General features: G+C 51.2%; 2 protein-coding genes across 4 annotated transcripts in view; one reads left to right on the top strand and one right to left on the bottom strand.

Annotated features, from left to right (window-relative positions):
• The window catches only part of NGEF (neuronal guanine nucleotide exchange factor), a 71370-nt gene extending 69008 nt beyond the window's left edge, over positions 1-2362 (top strand). Inside the window, 1 exon segment of the mRNA XM_044005182.1 lies at positions 692-2362. Within this exon segment, the coding sequence (XP_043861117.1) occupies positions 692-882 (191 nt within the window). The 3' untranslated portion in view covers positions 883-2362.
• A 4646-nt stretch (positions 2363-7008) lies between these two features.
• On the bottom strand, positions 7009-27198 carry SNORC (secondary ossification center associated regulator of chondrocyte maturation). 3 transcript variants are annotated; one of them, XM_043999300.1, is made up of 4 exons: positions 26344-27198; positions 22759-22859; positions 9297-9482; positions 7009-7312 (listed from the first exon to the last, which is right to left on the bottom strand). In XM_043999300.1, the coding sequence occupies exons 2-4, from the start codon at positions 22829-22831 to the stop codon at positions 7203-7205; spliced, it is 369 nt and encodes a 122-aa protein (XP_043855235.1). In that variant the 5' UTR covers positions 22832-22859; positions 26344-27198; the 3' UTR covers positions 7009-7202. The 3 variants fall into 3 exon arrangements, with proteins under 3 accessions (XP_043855235.1, XP_043855237.1, XP_043855236.1); XM_043999302.1 differs by having other exon boundaries at positions 9297-9479; XM_043999301.1 differs by having other exon boundaries at positions 27139-27198.
• Between the last annotated feature and the right edge of the window lie 26 nt (positions 27199-27224).

Raw genomic sequence — 27224 nt, 5'->3', positions numbered from 1 at the left:
AGTTACTTTGGGCCTCATAGAGATCTGCCTGTCCTGCTTTTATAAATTCGGAAATTGGGGTTAGAAAGCCCCAGTGCCCAGGCTGGATGGGAGCTCAGAGACCCTCCAGCCAAATCTCATTTTACAGATGAGAAAACTGAGGCTCGGGAAATTCAGGAAGATTAAGTAAACTTGCCCAGGCCACACAGGTAGTAAGTTTCAGGGGCCAGATTCAAACCTTTGAGGCTCCTTTTGCTTAAAACACATTACCTCCTCCTAGGGCATTCCCTGCCCACACTGGGAGTATTATCCACATTTTTTAAATGAGGAAACTGAGTTTCAAAGCTAGCAAGCAGGGCCTAGAGTCAAACCCCAGATCTCTGATTCCAAAGCTAATTCTCCTTCTACTTCTTCCCATAGCCGTGCTACAAAATAGCCTATTTGGCTTTCTTTGGTCCTAAATCCTCTAGGTTTTCATTTAAAACTCACTGCTTGGGGGGTAGCTAGGTGGTGCAGTGGATAAAGCCCCGGCCCTGGATGCAGAAGGACCTGAGTTCAAATCCGACCTTGCATACTTGACACTTACTAGCTGTGTGACCCTGGGCAACTCACTTAACTCCCCATTGCCTGCAAAAAACCAAACAAACAAAAAACTCGTTGCTTTTTTTCCCTTTTTTTTTCCCTTTCTTTTTGATGTCTTCCAACCCCTTAGGTTGGATTTTTGGGGAGCGCCTTCATGACCAGGAAAGAGGCTGGTTCCCAAGCTCCATGGTGGAGGAGATTATGAACCCCAAGATACGATCCCAGAATCTCAAGGAGTGTTTCCGGGTCCACAAGATGGATGATACCCAACGCAGCCAAAACAAAGACCGGAGGAAGCTGGGCAGCCGCAATCGGCAATGACATCTCTCTGACTCAAGCCCCGCCCCCTGAGCCTAGGGCCACTAGGACAGTGAGCAGGACCTAGGATGCCTGGAGAGGGAGAGAGATTTCAGAGCCTAAGTAAGGTCTGGGAAGAAGAGGGGGGGAGAAGAGCTTCGAGGGGTAGCAGGCAGGGTGGGGTCTGATCTTTCGATGTGTGGACGGCGTCCACCCCAACCAAAGGGATGCTGCTCTATTTACTGTGTACAGAAGTACCCCCCTCCGCCCTCCCCCCTCTCTCCATGTTAGCCAGTCCTGGTCCTTCCGGTGGCAGATGCAATGGGGGAGGGGGGGAGCAGAGAAATTCCCTTCTTTTAAGTTCATGATTTATAAACAGCAAGCCACGTGGATTTTCCACCACCACCACACTGCATTACCGCCTTTCTCCCTGCCCCTGCCCCATCCTTAAGTGTGAGAAACCTTTCACTGCATGGGCATGAGGGGACCCAGACACCCCAAGCATTCTCCCCGACCCATACCACCTCCCAAGGGCTCCGGAGAGGCAGCCAGCCTTCAGCCACCGAGGAGGGTACCCACCAGGTGCCAAGTTCGAGAACCAGCTGCTTTCTGCTGTCGACACTTTCTTACAATAGAGAAGAAACGTGGCCTGGTGGGGCTTGGCACCTTTAAGATAAAACAGATGCCATTACCCCCTCGACCCCAGGAGGACACCCTAGGAATAGGCCCTGGTGCTCGGATATTCACCTTGGGGTGGAAGTGTGGGCAGTGCCCAGGGCCCCATCACTAGGTCATATTTGTGCAGGCCCCCTCCCCAGCATGCCATTGCCCCTTACCTAGGGGGCTCTACCTGCCCGCTTTGTTACTTGTGGAGATGCAGAAGTCACCAAGCCTGTGCCCTCCTTTCCCCCGCCCCCAGACCGCAGGCATCTTCCAGGGAGAACAGGCGGCACCAGGGTTTCCCCAGGCCCAAATGAGGCCTTTTGGTGATGCCCTGGTGGCTCCAGAAGTAACCCAGGAGGAGGGTCTGAGCCAGCTCCTTTCTCAGGGCTTCGTGGCTTGTGGGACCCCAAGAGGATGGGCTGGTGATGAAGCCACGTGCTTCCTTCCACTACCAAAGCCAATGGCTTGGACGTACATCCTAACGAAGCCACAGAACTGGAGAAGCCAGCAGTTCTCCCCAGTGCAAAGGACCAGTCCCTTCTCAGACGTGGGGATCACGTGTCTAAGGGTCTGTGGAGGTGACGCAGGCAGGATCGCATGACCACCCACGCATGCTCTGACCTTCCCGGGGAGGGGACAGCCCTAGCTTGGGTTCCTCAGAGCCAGCTTTGGAGGGGAGAAGGCTATGGCTTAGGGTTAGAACACAGCCTGTTGGGAGGATGCCAGGACAAGCCAGTCCACACACACACACACATGTGTCTGTTGGTTCCTGCCTCTCCTTGCCACCCATGTATATTTTAAATGCCTTTTTGTTTCATAAAATACATTACACATGGTGAGAGTCGTGTGAAGCTGGCAAAACCGGGATGGGGTATTGGGGTCCCTTCAGTGGGCTCAGAGGGGTGGGATCAGGAAGGTTTCATGAGAGCATGGCATCGAGCTGGGTTTTGACACATGGGTGAAGCCTGGGGTGGGGGGAGGATGGATTTCCAATAATGGGAACATCATGAGGACAGATCCTGAAAGAGACAGAGAGAAGGGTGAGGACCCTGGAAAGGGGATGATGAACCCTAATGTCCCTGCATCTGGAAGGGTCTTCCAACACCTCCTGGTCCCACCTGGACCTGAACAAGACCCCCCAAAAGGGTCATCTGGCCTCCACTGGAAGATTTCCAGCTGGGAGACGCAACTACCAGCCGAGCGCGCCCAATGGGCTTTCCGCCCCTGCCATGGTTAATTAGGAAGGCATCTTCCTTTTTACACTGGGCCTAGATGCACCACAGCTTCCCTCCCTGGTTCCCGTTCCAAGCCAAATAAGATGCCTTTCACCTGTGAGCAAAGCCCCGAAGGCTTGCAGAGCACTTCACACTTACAGGGTGCCCCGGAGTCTTTGGTGCCCCGCTAATCTGAGTTATTGAGCCGCCTGCCTCATGCCACTTGGTCACCATTGTCATCCACCGTGTTAGCGAGTCTAGCTTTCCGTCATCCACGACGGTGACATGTGATCCATGACGTCATCCAGGTTTGGCTATTTGTGGTGGGCCTTGAATGCCAGACCAAGGAGTACAGAATAATGGTCATGTTTGACACCATTGTTATACTGGGGTTTGGCTTTTGTTTTTGACTTAAAAGCACTTTTCAGTAGGTCCATAAGTCCCCGCAGGGGAGTGCAGGAGCACTCAGGTGTGTCCCCAGCTGGGGCTGGGGGCGGGGTGGTACCTGTGTGTACCACTCGTGGTTTGTAGGAAAGGGGGCTGGGGGGCAGCGGGGAGTGAAGCGGGAGCGCCCAAGGACCACCTGCCTCCTAGAACACTGTGACACACCCTGTTTGCCTGCGTTTGCGAGGCAAGCCCCATGGTGGGAGGAGGGGTTCTTCAGGGAATGAAAAAATGGTAAAGTGGCCTTGAAGAGGCCACTTTTTTTTTCTCAGCAGAGAAAAATGACTCTCAGCCTTTGGGTATTTCTGCTGCTCTTTTAATACCGGTTTTAGAAAGACCTATCCCAGCTTCTTAAGTCAATTAGACAAACCGTTTGAAAGACGTTTATTAAAATCCTACTACATGCAACAGGTGCTTTGTTAAGCGGGGGGGGGGTACACAGACAGGAATCAGGGCCTGCTCTCGCGGAGCTTCCACTCTAGTGGTGGGGAGAGGTGCCGAGCGAGCATCCAGATAGACCCAAAACGACGTTAAGGTAGGAGGGCGACAGAAGGGAAGTTTTAGGAAGGGTGTGAGGCCTTCCCTGGGGGCATTAGAGGCTTCCTGGAGGAGGGCGCCCCCCCCCAGCTGGGGAAGGGGCACGGACAGTGACACAAGGTGAAACAAGGTGAAAAAAGGCAGGAAGGGTAGGTGGGAGCTGAATCCTGGAGGGGTGTGGACTTCATCCAGAGGGAGTCTCGGGGGTTTCTGTGAGTGTTTTTCCAGGTTGTGGAAGAACCAGTACAAGGGGTCGGCTTGGCCCCTTCCTTCCATGGCCTCGGACTCTAGGGCCTTCCCACATCTGCCCTCTTAGTTGCTCCAGCAGGGACCAGCCCACCCTGGATCAATGCTTTGGGATCGGCCTTCTGCTTCCCGGGTGAAAACCAGCTCAAACCAAAGGACACATCCACCACACTCGGCGGGGGGCCTGTGGTGCATCGGGAGTTCCTCATTCTCAATAAACACACTTTTTCCCCCTGGTTTTTTCAGCCCTGGAGGGTGGAAATCGAAGTTTGGGGTTTCACTGGTTTCCCTTCTCTTCCCACCTTGGGCTTCGATTCCTTTGCGTCAGGATTTGCACCAGAGGCTTGCCTTTATAATCAAGTAAAAGGTGACTTCAGAGATGCTGGCATCCCTAGCCACAGATCTCCATGGCTCCCAGAAGCTCCATTTAGATAGTCTTTTCTTTGGGTAGTCAAGACCCTGGTTTCTTTAGAAACCCCTGTGAAAACACACCTGGAGAGAGAGCCTTGATCTCCACTCTACTACATCATGGGGTATGGGGGCCACTGCATGAGACCAGACCTGGGGGCTTGGGGGGGGGGTGGAGAGAGACTTGGTAGATGGAGTGAGGGAGAGTCTGGTCCCATCACACCTTGTTGGAGCTGGGCCTTGGACATGAAACTTTCTAGGGACGGTCTGAGACGTAATGGAAACAGCCCTGGTTTTGGCATCTGAGGACCGGCTACAAATCCTGGTTGTGCCACTTAGCACCCGTGTGACCTTGGGCAAGTGATCTCCCCCTCTGGGCCTCAGTTTCCTTATCTGTAAAATGGAGGCGTGGGGCTACAGGACCACCTCTCTGTTATTCTAGAGGATCGGGATTCAGAGTTGAGAGAGACTTCCAAGGTCACCCTGTCCAATCGCCTCATTTTACAGCTGAAGAAACAGAGGCCAAGGGGGTTGAAGCGACTTTCCCAAGATCACAGAGGTAGCATGTGACAGATCGAGGATTTGAACTCAGCCCTTCTGGCTCCAAACCCACTGTACCATGCTATTTGCTGCTAAACTCAATGGAGGGGTTCCCAGGTCTTTTAAAAAATCAGGCTACCCGAGGAAGAAAACAGAACCACATTTTGCAAAGCAAAAGCAAAACTCCCCTTTTTGTTGTCATTAAACCTGGGTCGAAGATGTAGGTGTCACCCAGACACTCGTGCCTCAGTTTATTTGCTCCCCTCTCAAGGGCCTTCCTCTTACCCAAAGACTTGGGGTTAGAATTTTCAAACACAGCCCTGGGACAAGGACCAGCAACTTCAGAGACCTGAGGAAACTGCTGAGGAGGGAATGGGATTTTCCTCCCAGAGGTTAAGGCGTCCTGGGATTTGTATTCTTCCCATTGGGAGACAGAGGGGTGTGGAAGAAGCTAAGAGTAAGGGAACCAGCCATTACCTTTTGGGGACACTGCTTCTTCTTTTCCAGAGTTAACAAGGGGATAAGATGACCTCCAAAGACCCTCCTAGCTCTCACATTCTTTTTGATGGTAGCCACTGCCCAGAATCATGGACTCTCAGAGTGGGTAGGGCCACCCAGCCCAACCCATACCTGAAAAAGAGCCTCTTTCCAACCTACTCAACAAACCATCACCCACTCTTGGTTTAAAGATCACCCACCTCCTCCAAGACAGCCCACTCTACTTTGGGACAGGATTTTTATTTTTCCCTGACAGCAAGTCAAAATCAGAATTGTTCCCTGGGAAGTAGGGGTCTGGCTGAAGGCAGACAGGTAACTAGAGTGTAGCAAGCAGGGTTCACCTCCAGGTGTTAAAACGTAGAGGGCGCAAACAATACTTAAGCTGGTGAAGGAATGTGGGACAATTGAGCTTAGAACCTAGCTGGCAAGAACCGAGAACCATCAGTTAAAATAGAAAGCTACTGGATTCAATTTGGACATGGGTCTATTCTAGGAAACCTGTCCTAGCAGTCAAGATCACTAGTTATAGCTCTGCTCGTAGGAACTGGGGTAGAAGATGAGCAGGGGGTCTTACCTTGGAGTCTGTGACATTTTAAAAAATATTGCTATAACTGTATTTCCATAGAATTGGTCTCCTCTCTGCATTTTAAAATACTGTCCTGAGAAGGCTGTCCATTGACTGACTCCCCAAAGGATGCAGGACACCAAAAGGGTGAAAAGCTAACCCTTGGTTTAGACCCTGGCTTGTCTCCAGTCATGAGAAAAAGCAGATTTCCCTCTGTAGTCATCCCAAGGTTCAAGTCTCGCAGTGGCGGTGTGGCTAGCAAAATATGACTTCCGTTTTGAGAGGCCGGTCTAACAACTGTCTGTTATCCCACATCAATGAGCACAAGGTTTGGGTCTGGTGGGAGGCAGGAAGAGGATTATTAAGAATTGTCATATGTTCTACTTCACCTTTCTATTCCCTTTTTGTTTTGCAAGGCAATGGGGTTAAGTGACTTGCCCAGGGTCACACAGCTAGTAAGTGTCAAGTGTCTGAGGCTGGATTTGAACTTAGGTCCTCCTGAATCCAGGGTTGGTGCTCTATCCAATGAGCCACCTTGCTTCCCCTCTATTCCCTTTTTAAAGGGACTTTTGGGGGGAAATCTGAGGTTGTATCCTCCCAGCTGAGTGAAAGAGGAACCAGGATGGGCTGGGGCAGAGCAGATGGCCTTTTGACAGCTGGAAAGAGTAACTGCAAGACTTCTGCCTCCCCCTCCACCCCCATAACTAAAAGCCATCCTTCTGGCCCAGGAGTTCTTAGGACACCTAAGTCGAAGGAAGCCCATGGGCCCCTTCTCAGAATAAGGTTTTTAGATCATTGAAGGAAATGCTAACTTTCAGGTCGAGGTTGGTCCAAGTCAAGATTTCATTTTCTTTCCCATCTGAGTTTCATGGATGCCCCCCCCCCCCTTAAATCTCCAGGTTAAGAACTCTTGTTCTAGGCCAGACACAGGAAGAACTACGTGTAAGAAACATAACCCAGCTACCAAAGGGTTAAGCGCTCTAAGCTCACCCTTTACGCCAGGCTTCTCCATGGGCCTGCCTCTGACCCAAATAGCCCAGGCCAGCAGGGAACAACTAAGAATCTTGGTAAAGAGTCTTTGGGTCTTTCTCTATCTCAGGTTACAGGGGGCAGCAGAGGAAGAGGAGGGAAGGATGCCAAGGAGACAGTCATACACAGAAGACTGGGTTGTCCCAAGTGAGCTTAGCCAAATCCAGATGTTAGGAAAAACAAGACCCTTTTTATTTCATTCAGGAAGCGGAGAATTTTCGCAGCGTGATGACGATCAATGCCAGGACCACGGAGGTGCCCAGCAGGGCGGCAATCACAATGGCAGCAATGGCTCCGGGGCCCAAGGACCCTAGGGAAGGCAGAGGGAGATGTCAGAAGCAGAGAATCTGCGCCTGCTGGCAGATTTCAGAAGGGGCACTTCCATGGCCCAAAGGCCTGCTGTTTGGAGGGCGTCAGCACCATGAACCACAGAACCTTAGGGCTGGGGGGGACCTCAGAGGTCATCGGGGCCCATCCCTTCCCAAATCAGGATGACCGTCCATCACATCTCCACCAAGGGATCACCCAGAGCAAAATGAATGGGGGAAATACTGACTGGGCCATAAAACTATTACCTTTGGTGTTTTTGTCATTAATCCATCCATCCAACGATCATGTGCATAAGTCTACACTAGATGCTGTCTTCCTTGCTCTATATCCTTCTAAGACATTGGGTTAAACAGTTCCTGTCACTTTGGCCAGGCAACCACCACTGTCCATCTATGGCTGGACAAAAGTCATTCCTTTCCCACAGTTCTGAGAGAGACAGGCCTACCTGGTTCATGGGAGCACAGGATTAGAGATGCAGAGCTAAAAGGGGCCTCGGGTTATATAGTCCAACTCTCAAATTTTACATATGTGGAAACCGAGGCCCAGAGAATTGCAGTGACTTGTCTAAGGTCCCACAGGCAGTAAGCCTCAAAGGTAGAATTTACACTCAGATCCTCTGACTCAAGAGCTAAGTGTTTTCCCACTGTACTGTATGGCTAGACTGGAAACTCCACGAGGACAGCACTGTGTCTGTGGCAGCTGTGTTTTATCTCCCTAAGTGCCTAGCACAGTGCTTTGGATGCCACCTAGAAAGTGTTTGTTGAACTAAGGAGGAGGCAGTTGGTCGTACTAGGAAAGTCTGGATTCAAAGGAGGTGAGTTTGAATCTTTGCCCTCCCGTGGGACCTTGGACAAGTTACTTCCATTTGGACCTCAGTTCCCTTATCTGTAGATTGGACTAAATGATTTCTGAGGTCAGACCTTGACTCTGCAGCTTGCTGCCTGTAGGACCTGAAGTCTGGCTCTAAAAATGGGATGTTAAGGAGTAAAGGGGATCATGAGAAACTCCGGGGAGAGCCTCAAACTTCCTCCCACAGACATTTCTTTCCCACCAGCTACTGACTGGGGCCCAGTGTGATCAGAAGAAATTAAATTGGGGAAGGAGAGACTCAGGGAGTCACTTTGCGAATCTGGATTTCTCTTATCTTTCCGAAGATGTGGCATGGGGTTTGAGACAGCCAGGCCCTTCTGGGATTCACTACTAAGATTCATGCACACCCAAGTGTATACACATACGTGCACGTCCACATGCACACATGAAGCTCACAGGCAGCTAGGTGTCACAGTAGTTAGAGCGCTGGGCCTGGAATCAGGATGACTTTCATACGAATCCAGCCTCAGACACTAACTAGCTATGTAGCAAGTCACTTAATCAGTTTGCCTCAGTTTACTCAACTGTAAAGTGGGCATAATAACAGCACCTACATCACAGGGTTGTTGTGAAGATCAAATGAAATAATAGTGCTTGGCACATAGTAGGCACTGTATAAATGCTTATTCCTTTCACTTCCTCCTTCAATGGCTCAAGGTCACATAAGTGGAAGAGTCAGAATTTGAACCCAGATCCTCCTGTTCTACCAGTCAGCCTTTTCCCATGACCCTGTATTCTACCTGAAGCTGGGGGATGGATGTTCTGATCCCAGGGGCCCCACCCAGTACAGAAAACTAGAATGGATGTAAAGTAGTACATTTTTCACACCATTCCTCCGTTATCTTCCTAGCAGCCCCTTTTACAGATGAGTAGACTGAGGTATTGAGGACTTGCTGGAGGCCCTACACCTTCCCACTCAGTCTGTTAGTGGAATTTGTTTCTCTTTGCCAGTAGGTCAGGGAAAGGGCTGAAGGAGAGCATTGCTTAGGGGGTCCTGGGGGTGATTATTATGGGGAAGGAGAAGCCTCTCCTCAGCTCCTTGCACCCCCCAACTCCTATCCAACGACTCCCAAAAGAGTCCCATCTTCCCATACCGGTCTCATCATCCAGCCGGTGCAGTTGGGTAGTTTCGTCTGGCACGTCATACTCTGAGGTGTAGAGCGGGGCTTCTGTGGTGTCCGAGGTATGGCTGTGGGTGGTGCTTTCGAAGGGGCCCACTCCCGACGGCAGCTCCCCCGGGTCGTTCCAAAGCGTAGGAACAGGATCTTGGGGAAACTCTGCTGGAAAACAAGACAAAGAGAGATGCCGGGAGACAGGCAGGAGCAACATCTATACTAAAGTCAAGCACTGACCACCAGCAATGACCCCCTGCTGAAGGAGATGATGGAGTCACCTTCATCAGGAAGTCCCTCCTTATGATCAACACAGATTTGGTGAAGGAAAGACAGATGGTATGGAACCCATCGCTGCAAGCTACTAAGAACTGAGAATCTACTGAATCTCTACAAAGACCCAATCATCTGCTCAGAACTACAGACCAGAATGCTTGTTATCCTTCAAAAAACTGCAAGTGAAAAATCCTCCTACCACAAGTACAAGGCAAGCCAATGAGCATTTATTAAGCACCGACTGGGTGTCAGACAGTCCTAAGTGCTCAGCACACAAGGAATAGCAGCAAACAGTCCCTCAAGGAGCCCATGGGTTTTAATGGTGGAAACAACATGCAAACTACTACATACAAATGAGATAGAGAGAGGGAGACCTGGGGATCATCTCAGAGGGAAGCTACTGAGATGAAGAACGGGCACAGGCATCGTTAAGTAGACAGGACCGTGGCAAAGACTTGAAGGAAGCCAAAGACAGACCCCAGAATGTCCTTGAGAATTCAACAAATGAACCATCCTGGATTTGGACCATTTCACAGACAAAACTGGCGTTGACAACTGCCTCGACTCGTTATTGATCCAGAAAAACTGAAGAGAAGTATTATTACAGGTGTCGCTATATCAAATGCTCATAACCGCCAAGCTCTGCCTAATGAAAAGCTATCAAAAAGCAGAGATCTGGTGTCAAAAACTGAAACCATCTGGGAGCAGGATGAGGTCTGTGTCACCCCCATCATTCCATCTGCTACTGGATATGTCATCCCAAGGATGCTTCTAGCAAGCCTACAGAAAATGGGCTTACATCCCGATACGGTTATTCATTAACAAACAGCAGTTATTTTGTCTACCCCTGGTATAATCTAACGCACATTACAATAAAGAATTGTAGCACTGAAACCTATCCTGGTAGGGGAAGAATGAGATAATGATAACTTGCATTTTTATGGCATTTTAAAGACTACAAGGTGTTATCCTCTCAAATGGCCTTTGAGGTAGATTTACAGATGAAGACACCAAGAGGGGAAGAGACTTGTTGTTTAGGGCTAAAATTCTAGCTAAACTGTCTAAAATATCTAATGAGTGGTCGCCAATAAATTATAAGCTTTAGCAAGAGTTAGACTTTTAAGCATTTATTAAGGAGAATAAGAATTTGGTAAAGAGAGAGAGAAAGGCCTAGATTCCTATCTATTAAAGCGAGAGCACATTTCTAGCTCCGCTCTCCACCAGAGTCCAAAGGAAAGAGAGTCAGATGAGCGCCAGTCTCTTCCTTCCTCCTCCCACTCGCCCGCGTCACTTCCTGACGCCAAAGAAGAGACTCCTAGTCTTGCCCTCAAAGACCTTCGCTTCATGGGTGGAACTCTTCTACAGTAAATCTCCAGCAGGTGGCCTCGTTCCAATCGTTACATTGTCCAAGGTCACACAGCGACAGAGGTAGATTTGAAGCCAGTTAAGCCCTTCCACTGAACTGCAGTGCCTTGGTTGCCTCAGTCCAGTAACTTCCTTGGGAAGTCATGGGCTACTCCCTATGAGAACCCTTAGTCCTCAGGGTTCTCTTTGCTTCCTTTGTTTTCAGTCTAGAAAACTTCCTAGTTGATGGGTCGTTCCCACTCCCACCCCCAGAACATGAGCTCCAGGAAGAAAAAGGGCCGTTTTTCTTTTTGTCTTTATCTCCGTCCCCTAATACAGCCCTCCCCCCCCCCCCATAACCTCATCTCCCATTTAAACAGGCCCTTGGCAGCCAGTTGGCTAAACTCCCACCTGGATAGGAATTCTCTCTACTACGTCAGCCTCAGTTTCCTCCTCTGCGAAATGAGGGGATGGGGATTGGGGCAGCCAGGTGGCACAGTGGATAAAGCACCAGCCCTGGATTCAGGAGGGCCTCAGTTCAAATCCGGCCTCAGACACTTGACACTAGCTATGTGACCTTGGGCAAGTCACTTAACCCTCATTGCCCCCCCCAAAAAAAACAAACAAAATGAGGGGATGGGCCCTTGGAATCTATGGCCCTGTAGCAGCCTTTACTTGCAGACCTCTCTGGGCAGCCTCTTCTGCTTTTGGACCTCTCTGATCGTTGGGAAGCTTTTCATTCAGTCCAACCTAAATCTGCCTCTCCGTGCTACATCTCCCCGCCTCCCCGCCCCACCCAGCTCCTCTTCGGAGGCCAAACCAAACTAGGCTGATGGCCCTTCAACTACTGGAAGACTGATGTCATGTGGGCCTCAAGCCTTCTCTTTGCAGGCTAAGCACCCTCATTTCATTGCAGTCTGGCGGCCACTCTCTAGACCAGGGTTCATGGCTCTAAGGGATCCTTGGATGGATTTCAAGGGCTGTGTGACCTTGAGCAGTTAACCCCTTTATTTCCATAGAATTCGTTTCCTTTGTACCTTTTTTTCCTTTCTAAGCGAGGAGCCCACGGGATTCACCAGGCTGCTGCTTGAGGAGTCCGTGACACAAATACAGTTAAGAACCTCTGGACCCTAAGATATCCCTTGATTGCCGTATCACTGGACTGGTTCCTATTGAGCATACAGTTCTCTAAAATCCCTGGATCTTTTTCAAACTGTTTCTCCCATCCTATATTTGGGAAGTTGATTTTTTTGGACCCCAAGTGTAAGCTTTTACATTTGTCCCAATTAAATTTCATCTTACTGGGATCCAGAAAGATCTTGACAGACTGGGATGATGGGCCAACATGTGATATTTCTTTGCATGGCTGTACTATGATGCCTTTATTGAAGTAATTGATAAAAGCAGCAGAGAGTCAAGGAGAGATTCCTTGGAGCCGTCTGTTGACTAGCAATGTCCTTCCCTGCCGGCATCCATCTTCATGAACGACTAATCTCTGGGTCCAGCCATCTAACCACTTCCAAAACTACCCAGCAGAGTCTCAGTCCAGAGCTTTCAACGTTAGGGTCTACGGAGAGAGGGAGGGGGCCCCACCCTCAAGCAGTTTACATCCTACTTGGGGAGGTATCATGTCAGTCAACAAGCACTTTTTAAGCTCCAACTATGTGCCAGGCACTGATAATGGGCAGGAATAAGGAGAGGCTTCTGGTAGGAGGTGGCATTAGGGCTGAGCCCAGGAGCCAGTGAAGAGGGAGACAGAAAAAGGCTCTCTGTGCAATAGCAGAGACACGGAGACCACTGGCCTGGAGGCCTCTGAGGAGTCGATCCTAAGATCAAAAGTCTCTCCCAGGTATCGGACCCCTCCCAGGGCCCTGCTCAGAGCCCGGCTGGTTGGGGCTGTTTGCCCAGGGAGGAGCCGCCTGTCGGGGTCTATCAATGCTTCTGTTGTGTGACTGGGACAAGTCAGAGGCCCAGGCGAGCTCAGGAGACATTCCACACATCCCCACTGAAACCACTGGGAATGTCACCCGAGGATGGAAAATCCTTGTGTGTTCGAGGCCAGAGACCCCAGGGCCCAAGCACCCGGCTGCCTAGCTGGGTGCAGGGCCTGATAAGGGGTGGGGGGATGTCACCCTGGACCCTCGGGGCACCCCCAGCCCCAGTTCCCTCCCCACCCCCTCCTGTTCCTAGAGCTCAGACTCAAAACCAGACAAACTTCCAGCCCCCCCCCCCCGAGATTTTATGATTCTTCCTATTGGGGGGTGGGGGCTGGCAAGGCTGGAAAAAGGCTGTGCTATCCTGAGCCATCTATCCCCAGGCTGGCTGTGAGGACTGGCCCATGAGGAAAAGCTTTCTGTTCAAATGAACTGGAGAAGAACCAGAAACAATCAGCGTCTGCCCGCTGTCTGGGATAGGGACACAATGAAGATCACAGCCGACTTCAGCGACCACCTCATTTTACAGATAGGGAAACCAAGGCCCAAAGAGGAGTAACTCGAACAAGGTCACAGAGGAAGTAAGTGGCAGAGGCAGGATTAGAACCCAGGGCGCCTGCCTCCAAGCTCTTCCCATTGGGTGACTAGAGCTTTTCTGAGCCTCAGTTTCTCCCTTTTGCTGTTGGATATATTTGTCATCTCTCTGATGGGCATCATGTACTTATCTCAGCCCCTCTAATGACACACTGACAGTGGGAAGACATGACTTGAGTATGAGGTTGGAGGTGTCCTGGAGGGGTGGGTGGGTGAACAGAGGAAGGCAGGAGCAGCAGAGAGACCAAAAATAGGGCACAAACATTTGGTCAATCAACAGCCAAAGCGAGGGAAAGGTGCGCCAGTCATCTTTCCAGCTATTCCCACCTTGGACCAATATTTACCCCCTCCCACAACCACTTGGCCTAGACAGTGGTCCCTGGCTTGGCCCCTGGCACACGCTCCTCTGGAAGGACTCCAGATCTACCCCCCCGCCCCAAAACAACCTCCCAGGCAGCAAGAAGCCAAGCTCAGGCAGCCCTTCCACTCAGGAAAGTCTGCTGAGTGAGTGATGTTCTAGGGCCTTCAGGGGGCCTGAGGCCTAGAGAAAAGGGTGGGACTGGCCCATGGTGTCTTATCTTCAACTAAACACACTCGATGGGACAGTTTCCTTTTTTGTAAACTTAGAGGACCAGGTTGGGCTCAGCCGAGGCCAGATAACCCAGGTACAAACAATTCCCCAACGACAAGGGTTACGTAGCCTTTGCAGGAACGTTTCCAGAGGGGAAGCCCACTCCCCTTTGGAACAGGTAGGAGGGATGGGAAGATTTTTCTCACACCAAGTCTCCACCTGCTTCCTTTCAGAGATAGTACAGTAAAATGTGTTCAGAGGACCTGGGTTCAAATCCTGCCCATCACTTGTGCGACTGCCAATATCGCTTAACCTTTTAGGGCATGTAACATGACAAGTTGCATTAGAGGGGCCTATACTTTGGCACTGGTCATCCCAAAGGCCCACCATGCACCGCCTCTGTACCTCTGCCCTCGCCTTTCAGGATGCGACTCAAGTGCCCCCTTCAACACAAAGCCTTTCCTGCTGCCCCCAATCCCAGGGCCCTCCCACGATACTTCCCTTGTATTTATCATTTCTTTGATCCCGCAGGTGCCTTGTTATCGTTTTTTCACCTCAAGCCAGAATTACTAGATTGGTCTAGTCCTGGTTCACAATAATAGGAGACTAGACATATAGGTCGGTGGCTATCGACGTTCTTTCTCTAATGAGTCTTTGGGTTATAGTGAGGTCTCAGGCCTTTTCTCTACACCTTTGATATCTTCTACTCCGTACCTTGCACAATAGCTGGTATAGAGTAGGCGCTCAATATGTGCTTGAGAAGATGGATGTTGTAAAATCATAAAGAACAAAGTTGGCCCCAAAGAAGCGATAAGAGAAGGCACTTTTCCCAATTCCTTCGTTCCTTTGTGTGTGGGGTCCCAACAGGTGTGGAGTATCACAGCTTATGTCTGAATCTGGGGGATAATTAATAGGTTTAATGCAATTCTCCCTTTTTCTTTTTTCCTTAACAATTTTTCTTTAAGAGAAGGTCCTTGGGAGGAAGCAGGAGGAGGAACACAAAAACAGAAGACATTCATAAAATCTTTTTAAAAAGAAACATTTGATGGATTCTGGCTCTAAATCTATGACCCAATCAGCTTCCCCCATTGTTGTAGTCTAGCTGACCTCCTAAATGGGATGATCACGGGATCCATGATGCTTCCTGCTCCGATTTTCAGGCAGATATCAGATCAGGGGACACAGACCTCTGGGGGATGAGTCAGAGAGGTGGCTATGTTGGGTCACCAGGAAGAATTACCCCCATGTTCTCCAGGCAGCCACAAGCCCTGATTAAAGCTTGTGGAGATGCGATGGTTCAACAAAGGTGGTAAAAACCTCTGGACTATCATAAAAACTAAAAGAGGAAAACAACCCTCCAGCCTATTTATTTGGGCTCGCCCTGTGGGGAGGTATGACTGCCTTGTGTGTGCACTGGCCGGCAGCACTGGGGGCCTGGGAGGGAGCGGTTCCCACTCTGGTCCACGGAGGTCAGGCTGAACCCACCTTAGTGGACAGGGAGGACTCTGGCCCCACCTCCCCTGCCCCTGGACAAGCTGGCCTTCAGGGATGGGCTTCGGGAAGCGTCCAACGGTTTAATTTTATCTCACTGAGAAACAGCTTTTGCTCCTCTGAGGAGACAAGGCCCGAGTGTGCTCTACAGGAATGCTTGACCAGAACTCCCTGGTGTTTGGGGGCTAACAGACCTCCGGGCACTGAAAACAAACAAACAGCCCCATCCTCGGGCTTAGTCCAGAAGGCCCCAGACAGAGGGACAGATTCACCGAGAGAGGACGGGGCTAAGCCGCCAGGCTGGGCGCGTCTTCGTCTCCCATCAGCACCACTGGCCAGTCTGAGGACACGGCTGCGGCTAGCCTTGCGCCATTCCAGCTGGGGCGTCTTCAGCAGGCTCAGTGAGGCATGTGGGGGAGCGGGCAGCTGCTCTGGCAGTGGTGCAGCAGGGCGTTGGGAGTTTTTGCTGCTCTACAGCTGGGCCCATCATGGCCATGTGAGTGAGGGGCCGTCATCTGGTGACTGCTTCACTGCAGGAAACTGGAGGTGACAGCCAGGTTAAGCCTGAGCAGAGGTCAAGTTCAACACTCCCATTTTACATGACAGTAAACTGAGGCCCAGATCTTGGATTTAAAGTTGGAAGGGGGCTTAGAGGTTACTGAGCCCAATCCCCTCATTTTATAGCTGAGGGAACTCAGGCCCACAGAGGCCAAGTGCCTTGCCCAAAGCCACACCAACAGTTAAGTGGCAGAGGGAGGATTTGAATCCCCACCTGGCATGTTACACTCTTCCTTTCTATTTGTATCACACTAATGATCAACCAGTCTCCCCCTATTCCCTTTGCTCCAGCCAGACCAGGGCTATTCCTCTCTTGCTTGATGTGGCAGCAGGTAGAACACTGAACTTGGGAGTCAAGGAGGATTCTTAGGAGCCCAGGGAGTCACTTCACCCCTCTCTGCCTCAGTTTCCTCCTGTAAAAAAGGATGGAGCTGGCCTAGGGCATTCCTAGGTCTCAGGTTCTGGGGCCGGAAGGAACAGCAAGGTAGGAACTAGAGTGTCAGGGAGTTAGGAAGACCTGGGTTCTAACCCTGCCTGACCTGACTGGCTGGGTGACTGTGGGCAAGCTGCTTCATGACCCTGGGCCTCAGCTCATTCATCTGTAAAATGGCCAACATCTGTCCTACCAACCTCACCAGTTGTTGAGAGGCTCCAAATGAGAGTCTATCAAATGCCCAGAAAACTTTAAAGTATTAGGTCCTGCCCATCAGATCTCTGTGACCCTTCTTGGCTGCATCTTTACTTTAGCAAACACCATCTGTCCCTGCCTCTCTAGTGAGGCCGTAAGCTCCCTGAGGGCAGGGCCTCACACATTTCTGCATCTTAGAAACAGATCCAAAGCAGGAAGGGACCTCGGGGGCCATCTTGACCAACTCTTTCATTCTACAGAACAACAGAGGGAAGTGATTTGCCCAGGATCACATGAAGGTGGGATTAGAACCCAGCTCTTCCTGCCTCCCTAGTCCCAGAACGACTTTGCCACAGACTCTGAGGACATATGGGCTGGAGGGATAGCCTCCTTGGGAGGACACGCCTCCCCTGCCCATCCCCCCAGGGATGGAGGCCACCATTGCCTTTGGGAGGGAAGGCTGGGCTCCTCTCCTGGGCATCGCCTCAGAACCGTATGAATCTCAGGTCTCTGCAGGAGGCTGCAAGGAGAGGTCAGGGTTGGCAGCGGATGCCCGTTACCATCCTTCTAAGGAGGCAGAGAAAGTCTCTGGCTCCAGTTTCTTCCTTCCAGCTTGGCCGGCCTCTCAGTAAGGCCACTGATAAGCTGGAAGGTATCCAGAAGGGAGGGAAAGCAGGAGGCTAGAGGAAGCGCCTGGAGGCCTCAGTATTCAATGACAGGAACTGTGGAGGAGAGAAAACTAGGGGAGGGCAGACCCCACGGCTTCTCTGAGTTTGTGAAGGGCTGCGTCCCGTGGGAGAGGCAGGGGGTGGGGGCCACAGGAAAGATGGGGCTGGACACTCCGCAGCCTGGGTGCAGAGGGGCCAGGCAGCCCTTTCATCACCTCTCCGACCTCCATTTGACACTTCTCTGATTCTATTTTGTTTAGGATGGTGTGGAAAATAACAGGTACAGTCCTTGTGCATGAGAGAGGAGGGAGAGGCTATAAAATGACTGGCATGTGGGATTCAGACTTTGCTCCCAATCAACCACAGAGCGGATAATCCACAGACGATGAATTAATCAGGGACTCATTAGTCCATTATGACTCCATCCAGGAACCAAAAAACGAACAAAAAACCCAGAGAGCTGAATGTCGTCCTGGAGGAATACTGGGAAAATGTCTATTTGTGGAGCAGAAACTAAGTGCAAAGCAGGGAACAGAATAAACCTAATAGGAAGATATGTAAACCTTTATTCCTATATTTAAAAGACCAGCTACTACATAAGGACAAGATGGGGGAGACATGGCTAGATCGTCTGAAAAAATGATCTGGGGATCTGAGTGGACCACAAGCTTAACGTGAGTCTGACTGTTCTCATCCTCTCAGCCTGCAGTCGTTTGCAGGGTCAGTCTGCAAGCAGAGCACCAGGCTCAGTTCTGGGAGTCAGGTTTTAGGAAGGCCACAGATAAGCGTCTGTTGGAGGTTTCCAGGATGATGGAGGCTCTGCTTTGAGGTGTCAGCTTTATGAGGGTGGGCTGAAAAAATGGTACATCTTGCTAGAAGACTTTCTGGGTGTGGGGAGGGGAAGACAGGGGTGCAGTCTTCAAGCACTAAAAGTCGTCTCACACAGGAGAGGAGTTAGCTTTGTTCTGACTCGACCCAGAGGAGAAGGTGTCAAGGGCCAAATTCGGGCTGGATGTCGGGTAAAGCTTCCTACCAATAAGGCTGCCCAGGAGGGGGCCTGGTGGTCAGGGAGGTCCTGAGCTCTTCTGGCAGTTTTCAAGCAGGGGCTGGCCGACCCTTGAACTGAGCTGCTGCGGGGCGATCCTCCTTCAGGTGTAGGTTGCAGCAGCTGGCTGCCAAGGGCCCTCCTGCACCGTGGCTCTGGGAAGCAGGAGGGACCACCCAGGTTCATTCCCCAAAATGGACTCAGGCTGGCTTTCTCACTCCTGTGGCCCCAAGTCCTCCTCCCTCGTGGGCCCATCATTTCTGGGGAGCAGGGACCAAGGGAACCCGGGAGGCCAGGAGCAGGCTGTCTGGCCTCAGGTGGCGGGCGGCCAGGGCAGGGATGAAAGCGCCCTTCATGGCTGGCACAAAGGACCCTCTGTGAGGTCCAAGTGTGAAGGGGCATGGAGCACTGTGGTCAGGCAGAACGTTAAACAAACTTGTTTACCGAAAGAAAAGGGGCTGGGTATGCGCGTGTGCGCTCCCCCTCACAGCCAGAGGAATGCCACCGGCTCCCCACTTGCTCTGGCCTGCTTGGATCCGAGTGTGAGGTAAGACACAAAGTTTCCTTCTTTGGTCAGTGAAGCCCAGATCCCACTGCAGCCCAGGGCACCATCACCCTTGTCCTCACCTGCCCTGGGCTCTCTCCTCCCCCACCTCCTTGTCACCCTCCGCCTCAGAGAGGAGAGAGTGGCCACAGGGGCCCTCCCATCCACCCTCCTCTGTGGGTTGTCTCCTCCATCAGACTGAGCACCCCGAGAACAAGGACTGCAGGGACCTTCTCTACGTGCCCCCAGGACCGAGCTTGGTAAAACTGAATCTTGGCTTGTTCCATCATTCATAAGCCAGAGGCGGACCCCTTCTCAGAAGAATGTTGTTAAAGGCATAAAGGAAAATACACAGAACTACAAGGGAAGCCAATTATGGTCAAATAACCACCCAACTGTAAAAAGAGCCCAAGTTCAGAACTCCTCAGCTAGTCCAGCCCTATCACTTTACAGAAGACACTCAGAACAGCAAACTGACCCCCCGCCCAAGTCTCCACATTTGCTGACTGTCCCCTGTGCCAGCCCTGGAAGGGTCCAGAAGAGAGGGCAGAAAACCGGCAGCAGGGCAAGGAGGACATCAAAGAGGCATCATCAACACCCGCTCACCCCAGGGCCTCTGGGAGCCTCTCGCGCTGGAGGAAGGGGAGACAAGTCCCAGGTGGAAAAACACGAATGCTGTCGTCTGCCTCAGAAGCACAGTGACAAGGAGCCCTACTCAGCGTCCTTGCCAAGGCAGTCGTGGGCCCAGAATTCAGTCCAGATTCTCTGTGACTCCAGCGGTCATCAACCCTGGATACACGAGTGGGAGAACAGGGTCCAGACAGGCCCAAATGGATTCTAAAAAACAATCCCTTTGCTTGGCTTTGCCCAGAGCCTCAGGCGCACACCAAGGCAGTGCCATAGGCTCGGCCTATCAGCAAGGCTGGGGCCTGGCTGGCTGACTTCAGCAAGAATTCACCAGGGACCAAGGGGGAGGATGAGAAGCTGAGGAACACAGGGGCAAGGGAGCCAGATGTGGAGAAGGAAGGCCTGCCAGCTAGGACAGCCTGTACAAGGTGCTTCCTCTGGGGGAGAGGCATCCAGTCCCTTATCTGGCCAGATGTACCTGGGGCTGGCTCGGCCATTGGGGATGCTGGGGGCAGCTATTTAGACCCATGGACCGGCTCCTTCTCTCTCTCTAGACATTCCACTGACAGACACCCTCCACCCCAACCAACTGTCTGCCACATGTGGGTCGCTGGTCAGGTCAAATCTATTCCTGCCCCTAGAAAGATAACCCAAAGCATATACCATAACAGATCGATAGGCCATCGTAAAAAGGAAGGAGCCTGTGGAAAGAAGCCTGCCTTTGCCTCTATTAACAAACATCCCATACTTCTGTATGTGACACAAGTGAGGGGGGAGAGGGTGGTACCACGGGGTAACCCCTTAGGGTCAAGTATCCCCCCAACACTAAACTGACTGGGTGAGAGGCCATGCCCTCGAAAACTCCCTATGGCTATACCTGTATAGAAAGTGCCAGTTTTCTTCACCTGGAGGGCTTGTGTACTCATGAAAGGGCATGACTAGTCCCTATCCCAAAACATGTGAACAGGCAGTGTAACCTAGTGGGTGAAGGGCCAGTCCCTCCAGATTCAAATCAGAAAGACTGGCCACATGACCGACTTGGAGTTAGGAAGATCTGAGTTCGGATCCTGTCTTAGACACTTTACTATGTGTGTGACCCTCAGCCTCGCTGTAAGATGGTTGTTGGCAGAACTGAATGGGATAAGTTATGGAAAAGCCTCTGCAAACTGTAGTGATTTATAAATGAGTCGTCATTGCGATTAGTGATCAAAAGCACTTCCCATCTGACCCGGTGGGGCTTCCCTAGCAGAAATCCCCCAAATAAGTGAAATCACAGGCCCAGAAACACCAGAAGAGCTAAAATGCAGGCACCATTTAGACAGCGATCCCTGTAACAACAGCCAGAGAAGACGCTCACTTACTGCTCTACAATCTGCAAAGCAGGACCTGCAAGAAGATATAAGATGGCAGCTCCCCTCTGCGGCCCTCCCACCCAACCCCACCCTGCTGCTTCTCAGAGGGAGAGTGTCAAAGTTCACCAATATGGGGGTTTGCTTTGGGACCCTTTCTCCCGTCTTTTCATTCTGGATTATAAGAGTTTGCTCTCTGGTGCGGGGGGAGACGTGGGGCACACTGAGAAATGTGATATGAAAACAAAGGATGTCAATAACATTTATTTGTTTAAATTAGCAAAATGCTTCCTAGAAGTCATCTCATTTGTGCCTCACAAGAACTCTGGGAGGCGGATGCTATAGGTTTTATTATTCCCATTTAACAGGCTGAGGAAAAGTGACTTGATGCTGGTGACACCTGGGCACCACCATTCTCAGCCACAAATATTTCCAGCTGCTTGCATTTAAGGGGCTTGGCTGGGGGTGCTCTTGTCCCCTCTCTGGTCCTGACCCCGACTAAAGAAAAGAATGGCTGGTCCCTGAACACCAATGGGAACCACTCAAATCTGGACCAGAGGAAGCAAACTTGCACTTAACTGACATTAGCCATAGTGCCAGCAGCTATTTGCCGGGAAACCCTGGGCTCTGGGCATCTCTTAAATGCTGAGGTTCAGCCCCGAGGAGGCCTCTAGCAGGGTGCAAGACCCGGGCAAAACACTCGTCCTTTCCGGTCCCTCTACCATGAGGGGCTGGGCTAGGTTGTCTCTTGGCTCCCTTCCAGCTCTGGCATTTGGGGACCCTTTTACTTACTTACTTCGGGTTTCCCCAAAGGAAGATCTTCCCAGTAAAAAGCTAAGACTGCCACACCACGGCCGTGGGGCCACCCTCGGCAGTGACTTCATCAACACTGACAGGCTGTGGTGCTTCACACAAGCCGCCCCAAACTGAGCCCTGCCAGGAATTGATTACCACAGACCCATCACTGAGAGAGGAGAGAGGAGATGGGAAGGGCCTGGCTCCCTGTGGGATACTGCTGACAGGGACAGGATGAAACAGGTAAGAACCGCAGGCACGTGAAGCGACTGATAGGAATCACCGTCTTTGACCAGTACCTCTGCTCTCCTCTACAAAGTAAAAGCACATTTTTCACCACCTAATGAATGGTCTTGGGACACAGGGTCAGATCACATACTCAGCATGAACAGAAATGTCAGGATGAGTGCAACTTTGTCATCCGTTCTGCCTAGCACGCTCTCCTTGTCCGAGAGCTTCAGTGACTGATCCAGCATCTGAGATTAGAACCAGGTGTCTGTGAACTGTTCGCCCCCTCTCATGTCAGCACAGCTACTCCTCCTTCAAGACTCCCCCACACTTTCAGCAAGTCGAGAGCGACAGAACAAGGCCAGAGTCACCCATGGGCCATTCACCTCTGTGCAGCTGCTATTCCTTCCCTGAAATAATTTATCATCACCATCATAGCAGCGAGCATTTAGATACCAAAGTGCTTTACGTATCTGATCTCTCTGCCTATGGCAATGCCACTACCCATGACTGGATTCCCAGGGCATGGTAAAGAGGGAACAGAGTCAGCAAGCACATAAGGAGACACCTTCAGCTCCTGAAGACAGTCGTGCCCCGACTTTTCTCGGAGAGCCTCCCTCAGCTGAGACGCTCTGGCCCACTTCTATACTTCCTAACATCACCTCCACCATACAAGACATTGCCCAGTCAATTTTTAACTCGAGGGCCATGGGGAAAACAGCATCTGGAGAACCAGTTGTCCCCTTGGAAGGTGGGGAAGGGTTGGGGAAAAAAAAAGAAGTTCCTTCTTACCTGTGAGGACAGCAGGGACAAAGGCTCCTGACAGCATGAAGAGGACCACGCAGGCGATCCTGGAACAAGCCATCCTTCCACTCCTTGGGCAGGGGACGGGTCTGGCTTAGACGTCAGGGCAGGAGGAAGAAAGTGTCAGGAAGCTTGAAGAGTTTGCTTCAATGCAAACCCTGTCCAATTGGCTCACCAATGCCTTCCTCAGAGAACACGCATGCGCATGCATAAACACACACACACACACACACACACACACACACACACACACAGCACAGACACCACTGACTGACCAAGAAAACCAGCTTTCTTAGAGCCAGGGAGCAGCTCCACCCTTGGGATAGTAAAAGGAGGGGAAGGAAAAAAAATCTCAATTTCTCTGTCTCTCTCTCTCTCACACACACACACACACACACACACACACACACACACACACACACACACACACACACTCACACACCCACCCCCCATATCCTGTAGTCTTTATGCCAGCTTATTTATCATGAAGAAAAACTCTCATAAAGAGATCAGGCAGCTTGGGGAAAGTCCTGAGCACTGAGGAATGGGGGGGAGGGGAGGGGGGGGTGTACTACATCTGCTCCCCTGCCTCTGAGCAGGACCCTTCCTGATCCAATCGAATAGAAGAGAGCCTCTGCCTTCCTCCATCTTTGTGGTCACACCTTAGAAGTGGCCCGAGGAGGCAGTGAGATGCAGAGGACCAAGCACTGAATGGCGAAAAATCCTAGCTCTGGCAACTCACAGCTGTGTGACCTTGGCATCACTTAAGCTCATCCTGTTTCCTCTGGAGCAGTCTCTTCAATGTATCTCCCTCCAACAAGGAAGGACTTATTCCGGCTCTGCTATCCATTGGTCCTAGATGTTAAGGTGGAAGGTGCCTCAGAGATCACTTGTCCCAACGCCCTCCTTTTACAGATGGAAGCCCAGAAAAGGGAAAGGACTTGACCACAGTCATACAATCTGCAGGAGTCCTTTTCTAACCCAGATGCTCTGCCTCCGTGGTGCCACACGGACACTGACATTTTTATGCCAGTCGAGTAAGACATCAGGGAACCAGGAAAATAATGGGAATAAGCTGAGGGAGGGCAGCTGTGGGTGATGGGCACTGCCTTGCTTCAACTCTCTCCAAGTCTGCCCTCTATCAGTGTTCAGGCTGAAAAGCCGGGAAGGGCGTGGGAAGGGCAGGAGCTCTGGGGAGAAAGCAAAGCTATGGGGAGGGAAGGACAAGCAGGGCAAGGAGCTGATGGGAAAGACAAGCTTCCTGGCCATCCCAAGCACAAGCTGATCCTGGAGAGGGGGACCAGGAGGACACTCCTGCCCTCCCCACTCTCTGGATCCTCCTTAGGACAGGGCGCTTCTCTAGAAGAGCCGAGTGTGGGGCCTACACCCCCAAGCCTCCTCGGCTGGACCGCTTCCTGCTGACACTGACCGCCAGCTAGAGGGGCGCAAGGCTACCCAAGCCTCCGTATTTCTTAACCAGATGATGTCTGTACCCCACCCCCCTGAAGAGGCAGAAGCTCTGAGAAGGGGACAGTGAGCTGGAAATCCTTACTGCCTCATGAATGGAAAACAGAAATAGGCCTTCCATCTTGTCGGGACAGAACTCCCTAATTCCAGGAACTCTGCCAGAGAACAGCTGTCTCCCCCAGCCAGATCCAAAGCTGGATCTGCTTCTGGAATTGCTTTCTTGGTGACAATCGTTACATCAATGACGAACACGCGGTTCTAGTATCAACCTGAAACGATTTTCCTTTATTCCCTTCCATCTATTTTCCTTTCCAATCCAACGCCGTTACTCCCCCTAGCGTCCCCTTGCTGCCTCCTCCCCCTGTATAGGGGACCCCTCGTGTCTGAGCTACCTCCTTCCCTGCCATTCTGCCCCTCACAGCCGGCGTCAGGACCCAAGCTTTGGCTGGAAAAGTCAGTGACCTTCTAGGAGGCCTTTCCAAATCTCTGCTACTGTGGCCTCTCCTTGTGGAAGTTACTTTTTCCATGTTTTGAAAGAATTTACTTCTGTATGAAGACAACGGAGCTTTCTGGAGAGAGGGCCTGGAGTCGGGATGACCCAAGGTCACAGTCCTCCCTGACCTGTCCTGGGAAAGCCCCTCCGTCACACAAAAGGTGCTGACCAGCACCAAGTAGGAGGGCTTGCTTCATCCAGGAGCTCCCTACACCAGTAAAATCACAGGTCCGTACTGCCTTCCCAGCACTTACAAGAGTTATTGCCCCAGAGGTCCTGGATGAAATAACTGAACTGAATCAGAGGCACCAACAGACCTAGGGCTTCCACTCAACCGAATCAGTCTCATCTTAATGTCAGAAAGCAAACTCTCAACAACTCCCCGCAAACACCTTTTCCTAACAGTGCAACATTCCTTAGCTCTTCCAAGCCTGTGGTTCCTTAGGCAACCGGGCAAGAGCAGAAGCATAATGCCGAACGCCCCGGATCTCACGCTGCTTTGACTGCCACAGACGACCTCCTTCATCCCTAAAACAAGGACTACAAGGTGGAGATAAGGGGAGGGAATAAGTATTTATACGGCGCCTGCTATTTGCTAGGCACTGTGCTAAGTGCTTTACAATATTATGTCATTTGATCTTTACAACAGTATTCCCATTTTAGAGCTGAAGAAACTGAGGCAGAGGTTAAATGACATGCAAAGTCACACAGCCGTTAAGTGTTGGAGGTCAGATTTGAACTCAGGTCTTCCTGACTCCAGGCCCGGTGCTCTCCCACAGCCGCTGGACAGTATTCCCGAGGAAGTACAAGCTGTTGCTGCTATTGGAAGCTGGGAGAAGACCCTTGACAGTGGGCCCACAGCACCCTCACTACCAAAGAGAGCAAGGTGTGATACCCCGACAGCATGGCTTGGCAGCCCGGGCCAGTCACAGGGCAGATAAGAACACAGTCCTGGCTTAAAGTGCCTATTATGGGGTCCACAGGAAAATGCCCCTTCTGGCTCTGGAGTTTTCCAATAGCAGTGACTCAGCTGAGATACTCTTAACCCTTGGTGCATTCAGAGGAGGGAACGAGGAGAGCTAGCCAAGGACTGGCCTCTTTGGTCAGCGGGCCAGGGCTGTCCTTCTACCTCTGGCCTACACCGTGGTTTCCACCAATGGCTTCTGTAGCACACAGAAACTCTTCTCAAGCCCGGAGATGATCAACGTGAGGTACCAAACTTAGGAAATAGACCATGACCCCAGGCCTAAGTGATGAAAACATCTGAAAGCTGTCCCCAACCCTGAATCCCCACCTACATCGCTTTTGTTACGACTTACTGTGCCTGCTCGTCCCTCTCAGACCCTGGCAACACGTCCTGGGGAGAGCACAGCTCTGGGGACCCGCTGAGGCATGAGGGGAGCAGAGCTGGTCTTGCTACAGATTCCACACACAGTGGGTTTTGTACTTTTATTAACTCAACAGCAGAGAGGCGCTTTGTACAAAAATAAATATGTTCATTTCTCATCAGGTTAGAATACATTGCAAGGTAGGTCAGACTTGATGCATAAATTCACAATGATTTCCCTGAAACATCCCTAACTGTATTGAAGCAGAAAACTCATTTCGCTTACAGTGAGTGAAGTTCCTTGACTGGACTGCGAGCAGAGTCAACTCATTTCCTCCTGTCTTCTGATCTTCTGTTTACCTGACAGAGGCAACGTGGTGTGGAGTAAGCAGAGAGCTGGGTCGGGAGGCTGAGGGATCCAGGCCCAAATCCCAGGGCCTCCTGTTAGGCCCAAATGTGGCACGGAGCCGGTCCCGGGACCTCTCTGATCCTGCTTCTTCAACTGCACAGGGCTGGACTCAATGGTCCCCCTGAGGTCCCTTCTAGCCCAGATCTTAGGATTTCTGAGAGCTGCACGGGAAGTTTTTCCATTAAAAACACCCTGGGACAAACAGCGAGGAAGACGACAGTGTATAAAACAGAAACGAAGAGTATGTTTGAGCTCACCAAGTGAGCGTGCCCCAGGATAGCATAATTCTATCAGCTGTAAGCTGGAGGGAGGGTGGGTTGTTCCAGACAAAACAGAAAGACAGACATGAGTAGATGAGAGGCCAAATAGTCCAAGGTCAGAGTGGTCTTTCTCCAATGTCTGCCAGAAGGCTGTTCAGGTACAAGTGAGTTCGTTTGTTTTCAAGAGTGGAATAAAGTGTCTGATGAGCTGAGTGACTCATTACTGAAGAACCACCTTTGTTTTCTCATTTTTCATCTGTTACAAAAAGGGGAGATGGGGGAGTCAAGTTTCAGACTTTCTCGGGTGAATACACGCCTGGAATAAGAGAGGCCAGGGAGGAGGAGAGGCTAGAGGTAGGGGTACACTCACCGGAGTGCAGATGTCTTGTCAAACATTTCCAATCTAACTTACCGGTGTTTATTCTGAGCTCGTGATCTGCAAGCAGCAACCCCCCGCCATTCCCCAGAACGGCGGTGAGCGGTGATGGCCTCCAGGTG

Source organism: Dromiciops gliroides, chromosome 4 (genome assembly GCF_019393635.1).
Source record: "Dromiciops gliroides isolate mDroGli1 chromosome 4, mDroGli1.pri, whole genome shotgun sequence".
NCBI classification, from domain to species: Eukaryota; Metazoa; Chordata; class Mammalia; order Microbiotheria; family Microbiotheriidae; genus Dromiciops; species Dromiciops gliroides.
Note: the sequence above shows the minus strand (reverse complement) of the source record. Positions and strands in the feature narration are given on the sequence as shown.